Source organism: Onychostoma macrolepis, chromosome 14 (assembly GCF_012432095.1).
Source record: "Onychostoma macrolepis isolate SWU-2019 chromosome 14, ASM1243209v1, whole genome shotgun sequence".
Classification (NCBI taxonomy): Eukaryota; Metazoa; Chordata; class Actinopteri; order Cypriniformes; family Cyprinidae; genus Onychostoma; species Onychostoma macrolepis.
In genome coordinates this window covers 10968918-10978388 of record NC_081168.1, presented here as the reverse complement: position 1 = coordinate 10978388, position 9471 = coordinate 10968918, and the positions used below count along the sequence as shown (strand labels likewise).

Genomic DNA, 9471 nt, shown 5'->3' with positions numbered 1-9471 from the left:
ATCGGTGCCCCCCTCCCCTCCATCCTGGATATTTTCCTCACACGATGCTCCAGCAAAGCCAATAGTATCGTGAAGGACTCCACACACCCTCCCACAGTCTCTTCCAGCTCCTACCATCAGGAAGACGGTGCGGAGCATCAGAGCCCGCTCTGCCAGACTGCTCAACAGCTTTTTCCCCAGGCTGTGAGAGCCCTGAACTCAAATCACCCGCCCCTCTCTGAACCCCCATACAAACCCCTACCTCCTGTAACATGTAACGTGCAATTCAGTGTGCTACACACAGGTGAGTGGGCCTGTACAAACCACCTGTAGTAGCACACTCTCCTCCTCTATGCGCACTAGTCACTTTTCACACACACTGCTGTGTGTACACAAATCCACAAAAGAACTCAGTAATATATGTATGTTTACATGCTCATGCACTACAAATCCTCCTGCACTGTTCCCCAGCCTGCTGCTTGAACTCAATGTTTCTCCTTGCACATGTACAGTATTTATCTGAAGCATTCGTATAGTTTGTATAGTTTGTATTTTTTAGTTTGTATAGGTACTTTTTATAGATAGTATATTTATAGTCAAAATCTATCAGTAGGATAGTTGTGTATAGGTTTATATTGTCTTACTCCATTGTTGTATGCCTGTATTTATGTAGCACCGTGGTCCTGTGAGGCATGACATTTCGTTCCACTGTATGCCCCCGCATGTAGCGGAATGACAATAAAGCTCAACTTGACTTGACTTGACTTGATAAAAAACATCCTGTAAGTTTCAGAACTCAAAACTGTTGTTAGTCTAAACAACTTATATTGAAGGCAGTCTGCCAAAACGGCAGCCTTTGGAATGTTCTACTCTATGATGTAATAGTGTGGATAAGCACCACCTCTGCAGAATAAGATCAACATCACTGCCTGTTTAACCCCGCCCACCGATTTGCACATGTAATGTTTACGAGAGAGGCAAACGTGCAGGTCTATGCAGAAACCAAACGATAAAGATGGCTCTGAAGTCAACAAGATACTGTGCAGTGCCAAGTTGTGGAAAAACAGTGTTTCTGTTACCTTTGTTTTGATCCCAACGTTAGGAAAGAGTGCATGAACTTTATTTTCATTTTACAAATTCATTTACAAACAAGGCACAGTTTGACGTGGGATTTTCAAAAAGATAGAAACTAAAAGATGATGCTGTGCCGACTATATCGGGTCCGACAGTAATGTCACAACACAAGTGTGAGTAACTTTGTCTCTTCTTACTGATCGTTTGATATGTATTGAGTTGTTTATGCATTTTTTACATAAATCACAGCAGCGTCCATCTGTGAGGAATGTACAGTGTTCTGATGAGAGGGGTTAAAAAAGGACAGAAAATAGCTTATTATTTCTAAATAATGATATTGTTTTGATGTAAAAATCTTGATAACATTGTAAGTTACCTCAGAGAACAGTACAGAAGGCAGTTCAAAGCTTATTTATTCAGCTTTCAGATGTATAAATCTCATTTAAAAAAATGGACCCTTGTGGTTTTGTAGTCCAGGGTCACAGATATTAATCTTTACAGAGCAATACATTAAAAGTGCCATTTTCCAGGTTACCAAATTAGGAAGTTGCATTGCTGACATCATCAGTACAGTATTGTGCTTTGCATGCTTCTTTTCATAAACATAATCTTCCAGATGAGCAAACAGCTCTGATCACTAGCAATATAGAAATGATTTATAAAATAGCATACAAAACCTCCACACGTTAAATACATCAACAACTCCTTGTGAACTGTAGACTCTTCAAATGTAAAAGTAAACGGCCACAAATGCTACGACTGGTGGTAAATGAGTGATTAAGGCCCAGTATACGCATTGAGATGATGGTGATGTGGCCCCGTCTTTCCCTCCCACTGATCTGATCTCACAGTGCGAGAGACGCGCTGCGCCGCGCATGCGCACACGCGTGAGGCTCAGTGTTGGCGAGAAGGAAAAAAGGCGAGCAGAACAGCGACACATCGGTCTGCCTATGGCCGAACGAGCCACGGCGCTGTGAAATATCGCAACAAAGAGAGAGTCTGACTGTAAATAATACAGGTGGAAGCGACCGAGCAGGTAAGATATCATGTCAGAACCTTTTTTAAGTAACATAAATCAAAATCTCAGCTCGTGACGAAAGGTGTTTGTGTTGCATAGCAGCTGGTTGTAAGGGCTGGTTGCACGAACAAAGCGGTCCTGACAGCAGAAGAGATACAGTTGTTGCCCTTTAACAGTCGTTAAAAGCCTGTGTACTAGTTAAAGGACCTGTAGACAAGCTTAAACGCCTTTAATAAAACCAAACAGGGACCGTCATACGGACCCAAGCCTCTCTGGTGAAATGCACGCGTTTTGTTGTCATCGCAAAGTCAGTAACGTCGAGAAATCTATCTACCATTTCCTTCTTTCTGTCTATCAGGGGAAGCGCCGCATGGCTCTTCATATGAACGTTGTGGCTTGAGAGGAGGACATTATGTTTACATGAGGGCTCTTGAGACAGAGCGCTGACCGTTGAAAGATTCGCAGAGTCGGGTTGCGTTGATCGGTGAAGACATTGCCGAAGATGCTGAAGAGATTGGCCGCGCCGGCGTCATGCAGCAGCTGCCTTCTTGCCTTCCTCCTCGCCTTCGTCTCGCCCAGGTGTACGCTGTCTATCGGTGCCGACAAAACTATGGTGAACAAGGAGGATTATTATAGCGCCACTGTCAACGCCACCGTTTTGGACCATAAAGGCAACCCTCAACAGATGGTGACGAAGAATGACGGGCGCTATGGGCAAAATTCCCCCAAAACAGAGGCGAAGGGGATCGTGATTGCACCTGCTGCTGTTAATGGGGGTGAGTGTGTGTGTGTGTGTGTATATTGATATTTTAAACAGGTGTGCAAAGAAAAATCTTTGCTTTACAGCTCTTCACTTATCAGAGTTAATAGTAACTCTTATAATGACCCTGTTGAGGGAAAGGGCATCTTGAAGCAGTCTTGAGATGGTTTGCAGGTCCTCTTTGGCCTCCTAGTCTAGGTGAACTGTGCTGCTCTTCCCCAAAGCATCGTTAGCTTAAGTACGTCGTAGACCAGTTGAAACCAATGGAGCTACGATCAACTTATGCTTAAGATGCTTTAGGGAAACGCAGCCCTGGTCTTCAGCTGGTTTGGCTATGCAGCCAAATGAACTTAAAACCACACTGTCTGAAAAAATACCCCAAACCCTTGTGAAACCAGGCTGGCTGAGAGACCAGCTAAACCGTCTTAGGCATGGAATATGTTCATAGATCGTCTCAGGCCAGTAAATTACCAGCTAATGACCAGGTTGAGCCAACTAATCAAAACCTTGCAAAGGACATTGTCTATAATTTTATGGAGGTTGATACTGTATTTTTGTCTACATGGTGAACCTAATGTTTTATGGTTTGTTTTATTCTTTCACATTTGCAAGTATTTTAAAATCCATCTTGCTTTATGAAACGGAACAATTTTGAAAGTAATTTTAGTAAAGTGTGGGCTTGCAGTTCAGAAACTTCCTGTGATATTTGACATCTTCACATGACTGTCGTGTCATTTCCTCTGTTGTGCAAAATGAGAGGAGAAAACTGATGTTGAATATTTCCTACATTAGAAAGCTTCAGAAAAAGTCTGCTGGTTGTTCAGTGGAGTTTCTTCCATTTTTCTTACACTGGATACTGACAGTTGCTTTCTGTATATGAGACCTTGTGGATAGTCAGATGCCCTGCTTTGGCTGATTCTCTTGTAACGATTCAGTAAACAAAACTGTACACCCTTCGTACTATATACTTACATAACCTCCCCTGAAGAGGCCCTACACCACTCTGTGCTCTGTTCTGAAAAGTCAGTGACGTAGGAGATAAGGGACACAAGTGTTGCTTGCTTTGTTTGCAATAACAGTAATCCATCCCTTGCCCTCCTCTGCACTAAATTAGCAGCTCTTGTGTCTCAGAGCATGTGTATGGTGGCCCGCTTGATGCCAGCCAATGTTACGCAATTGCTTAGCAAACTTGTGTTTAATAATCCCAGTACCGTCCATGCTCTTTGAGGCCAAAGTTGCTCTTTGCTTTGCAATGGCTGCTGTCTGTGGCTGTATTTATCAATCTCCCATTTCTTTTTTTAGCCGACACATTTAGGCAAATTCATCTCCATTAGCTGCACTTGTTATTAAAAATTTTGCTGAATCATTTACTTTTTCCTAGATCCTCCTGTATGTATTGAATAGCTCGAGGGAAGTGCAGTATCTATAATCATTCTTAGGTTGGCTGGTGTCGTCTTCCAGCGTTCGGATGTATGTTTCTCTCTCCCTCACTAGTTGTTCTTTTATACTCTGCTTGTTCAGGTTACAGGATGCTCAGAAATCACCAGAAATCCTTGAGACTGAGATTCTCTGTAAATCAATTATTAATCAATATTTATAGCACCATTAGAATGCTTATTGAGGTGCTGGGCACTTTGACTTGGTTTAGTGCCATTGTGGTAAGACTAAGGAAGATGAATATGTCAATATCAACCATTGCAATCCATACTGCTGATCACAGATTTTGAGTTCTGTTTTCAAGGCTTGTTTTTGATTAGTTCAGCAGCGCAGTTTTCTGTCGCATGTCCATTCCTTATTGTACCAATTTTAGCTTACATGCTGTTCTAGTTAACTTAGTGTGTTGAATTGACCTGAGGCAGTTGTCTGACCTACTGGTCATTATGCCAGTGAACCCAGTGGAGGTCATTAATCCTGATCCAGTCAGGAGCCGGAACAGGGACACCGGGCTATATATTTAATGTGAAATATGTTCTCAAGGACATTAGCACATCCATCCCCCCCGTTTGAAGTGAGGAAAGATACTACCCCCAAAAAGACAATAGCTAAAGAAGACATTCCATCATTTAAAAGTAAGTGTGCACAGTAAATCTAAAGCTAAACTTCCACAAGTTATTCTGCTTCTTTTATTGTCATCTCAATTGGATCTGAGGCAAAGTAATGATTCTTAGCAGAAGATTGTGTAAAAAGAGACCAGAGTCCTGACATAAAGCAGTAACACCCACTTCCTCTGTTACTCTAATCACTTTCAGGTCAGGATGCTCTCTCTCTCTGAGGATGGCTGCATTTGTGATTTCACTATAGCATAATCATTCCTGAGTGGTTCAGTACTACTGATCAGCTGACCAATAATTTTCTCCTAAAGGAAGGAATGTTTGGGATGTTATTGCTCTCAGCTGCATACATTTAAAGAGGAAGATGCGTGGGTTTGGGCTTGTCTTGTTTTTGTCACATAGTCTTTTGGAGTGTTAAATAACACTGATTAAACTGATCATGATTCTCCACAGTGGGCACTGCTGTAATACTAATTACATGGATACATGTCAGAAAATAGTTTAAAATGACTTCTGTTTGATACAGAAAAATGCCATATTTTATATGAAATTGAAAAACTCAAAATTGAAATCAGAATGAAATCAAAATTGACAATTCTTATATTTTATGGAATATTTATTATACATGATTTATCTGTGCACATCTAATCTATCTATCTATCTATCTATCTATCTATATATATAATTTTTTTTTTTTTTTTAATTCATGTGCCCTTGTAGTCTTTAATTAAAAAAAACAAAAAAAAAACATTAAAACGAATTAACAAATGGCTATGATTCAGTCTATGTCCAGTGGACATAGATATAACTCAGATATGCACCATAATAAGGAAGAAAAATAATTTGATGGTGGTTTTAAGGTATAATGATAGTAAAGCCCAATTTATACTTCTGCGTCGGACCTACGCCGTAGCCTCTACGCCGTAAGCTGTGTCGGTTTTGATTTATACTTCTGCTTTGTTGTTCACGTCGATGTGCAGTACACATGCAGACCGATAGTCCGCAGTGTCCACGGGCATGTTGCTTGTGAACCCTCAGTACCACGCAAAAGCCGAAGAAGAAGCGGCTCGTCGGAGAAGCATAGCCGTGACGGCGGCAAATAAATATCAAATCATTAAATCATTATTTAAATCTACAAAAAGGAGACAACAACGGAACAGGAGAAGATGGCATTCTTTCAATCTCCACAATCACGTATACCACAGCAGATCAACATTGCTTGTCGCGGACAACTAGTGATGTATAATGCTATGTAGTATAATAAATGATAAGACACTTGTTCTTTGCTTTGTTTTATTTTAAATAAGATGTAACATTAAACTATATTACAGCGCTCATAAACGCACACAAAACTCAATTGCAAAACGGAGGGAGGGGTTCTAGCAGACCAATCACAGCGCTTGCGGTCCACGTAGAATTGACGCGCTGTTAGAATTTTGGAGAGGTGCACGTCAGGTACGGCGTAGGTATGGTGTAGGTTACGGCGCAGGCCTGTGCGTCTCTGCGTAGGCTACGGCGTAGGTTTGACGCAGAAGTATAAATTGGGCTTTAATAGTAATAGCCTGTATGCTGTTTTTGAGAGTTCTTATTATTATTCTTTGTTCTTATTTACTATTAACGCATATATATATTTCATATAACATATATTTCTAAATGCAAACAGCCGTGAACGCATTCATCCTGCAATATGTGCATACTAGCCCTGAATTTAAGTACGTTCAGCATTTGGCAGATCACCGGTTTTAGACAAATATCGGCTGATATCGATCAGTCATCCTTATTTACTTTCATTTCACTTATAAGCCATACAAGAACAGGTTTTTGAAAGCAGTTGCTGAAGCTTGATAACTGTCAATCACCAATAACGTTTGCGCTCCGGCACTAAACAGAACATAAGATTGTGCAGTATTTGTCTTTGAAAAACTACTAAGTCACTATAAGCCTCAGTGAGCCTGTCTTATACAGAAAAAAAACAAGCTGCTTCAAGATTATATTTCCTCAGGAGACCTCAGTGTATTCGACTGACCTCTGTTTCTCTTCTCCTGCCCCTCAGATAGCTTACCAGTGGCTCATCAGTCTAAACAAGGTGGTGAGCACAAAAAGATTGGTAACACTTTAGAATAGGGAACACTTATTCACTATTAACTACGACTTTTCCCTCAATAAATTCCTAATTTGCTGCTTATTAATAGTTAGTAAGATAGTTGTTAAGTTTAGGTATTTGGTAGGATTAGGGATATAGAATAAGGTCATGTAGAATAAGGCATTAATATGTGCTTAATTACTACTAATAAATGGCTAATATTTTAGTAATATGCATGCTAATAAGCAACTAGTTAAGAGACCTTAAAATAAAGTGTTACCAAAAGATTATCTTGCTCTTAGTTCATCCCATTGAAAGAGAGAAAAGGAGACACAGACAGAAGGAGTGCAGGTCTTGTGACTCACCATTTTCTTTTTCACTCAGTTCTCTCAGTTTCCCCTCCAGCTGCTCCTATCATTAGGGGTCTGGCAACATAACAAACCACACTTAGCTAATGGGTAGTGAGACAGAAAATCACCTGCCAATATGCAGAGGTAACATAGTGTCCAATAAAAGCCTGTCCAGCAAAGCCCCCGATCAGATGTGAAGCATCAAGCCAAAGAGATACTGTAGTAGCCTCAAACAAGACTGTGGCCAGTGGGAAGTGATATATATTTGTGGTCATAAGTTTCCTGTAGCATGATTCCCAGTGCATAGCGATTTATGACGTTTGAACAAGCCCAAATGGCAGTATATGACCCCGACATAAAGGCTAATTAGATTCGCTCCAGGTCATGTGCACGACAAGTGCACCAATGGGCAAGTGACCCCATGATCCACCTTTATCAAGTAGGCTAATACTTCCTGTAGAGTTTGTGTAGATTGAAAGTATTAATTGTGTCATTTTAAAAAATTAGCTAGAGATATAAACTTGAACCGACACTATCTGTACGTGTTTTTCTCATTTAGGTTTTTCGTTATTTCATTTTCTCTCTTGTTGAAGAGACTATAATAAGAGAAAGATAGTGGTTTGAGTGGTATTATCCCATAAAAACTATACTCTCAGATATTGGATATTAAATTGGAGGTTTTTTTTCATACAATAATAATGCATTCCATCTCATATTAAGACATTTACATTTTTTTCCTTCCTATCCTTCTTAAAGATATAGCCTAGTTCACCCAAAAATGAAAATTTTCTGACAAATTCTCAGACTCATACCATCCAAGGTAGATGAGTTTGTTTCTTTATATTTGGAGAAATTTAGCATTACACCAATGCATCCTCTGCAGTGAGTGGGTGCCATCAGAATGAGTGTCCAAAGAGCTGATAAAAACATCACAATAATCCACACATTTTTCTATAAATATGAACTATTCCTTTAAAGTGCAGGAACAAGATGGTAACCTAAAAATGGTAATATCTCAATTAAATTGAAAAATATTATTTAATACAACCCGAATTCCGGAAATGTTGGGACGTTTTTTAAATTTGAATAAAATTAAAACTAAAAGAGTTTCAAATCGCACGAGCCAATATTTTATTCACAATAGAACATGGATAACATAAATGTTTAAACTGAGAAATTGTACAATTTTATACACAAAGTGAGCTCATTTCAAATTGGTGCCTGCTACAGGTCTCAATAGTTGGGACGGGGGCATGTTTACCATGGTGTAGCATGTCGTCTTCTTTTCAAAACAGTTTGAAGACGTCTGGGCATCGAGGTTATGAGTTTCAGGAGTTCTGGTGTTGGAATTTGGTCCCATTCTTGCCTGGTTTAGGTTTCCAGCTTCTGAAGAGTTTGTGGTCGTCTTTGACGTATTTTTTGTTTAATGATGCGCCAAATGTTCCCTATAGATGAAATATCTGGACTGCAGGCAGGCCAATTCAGCACCCACGAAGCCATGCTGTTGTAATAGCTGCAGTATGTGGTTTTGCATTATACACGTTATCTGGAGGGGAGCATATGTTGCTCTAAAACCTTTATATACCTTTCAGCATTCATAGTGCCTTCCAAAACATGCAAGCTGCCCATACTGTATGCACTTATGCACCCCCATACCGTCATGATGGTATTTTGCCACCAGATGCTGGCTTTTGAACTGAACGCTGATAACGTGCTGGAAGGTCCCCCTCTTCTTTAGCTCGGCAGTCACGGCGTCCGTGATTTCCAGCAAGAATTTCAAATTTGGACTCGTCTGACCATAGAACACTTTCCACTTTGAAACAGTCCATTTTAAATGAGCCTTGTCCCACAGGACACGACGGCACTTCTGAATCATGTTCACATATGGCTTTCTTTTTACATGATTGAGCTTTAGTTGACGTCTGCAGATGGCACAGTGGATTGTGTTTACCGGCAGTGGTTTCTGGAAGTATTCCTGGGCCCATTTAGTAATGTCAATGACAGAATCATGCTGATGAGTGATGCAGTGTCATCACTCATCACGTCTGTGGGTCCGAAGACCATGGGCATCCAACAAAGGTCTTCGGCCTTGTCCCTTACGCACAGAGATTTCTCCAGTTTCTCTGAATATTTTGATGATGTTATGCACTGTAGAT

At 40.3% G+C, this 9471-nt stretch overlaps 1 protein-coding gene across 4 annotated transcripts in view; it reads left to right on the top strand.

The window, feature by feature from the left end:
• The first annotated feature begins 1844 nt into the window (after window positions 1-1844).
• The window catches only part of rnf130 (ring finger protein 130), a 50779-nt gene continuing 43152 nt past the window's right edge, over window positions 1845-9471 (top strand). For 3 of the 4 annotated variants that reach the window (XM_058797779.1, XM_058797780.1, XM_058797781.1), the window contains exons 1-2: window positions 1845-2089; window positions 2430-2847. In XM_058797779.1, coding sequence (XP_058653762.1) covers window positions 2574-2847 — 274 coding nt within the window. In that variant the 5' untranslated portion in view covers window positions 1845-2089; window positions 2430-2573. The remainder of the gene's footprint in view (window positions 2090-2429; window positions 2848-9471) is intronic. The other variant, XM_058797777.1, reaches the window with a different exon arrangement.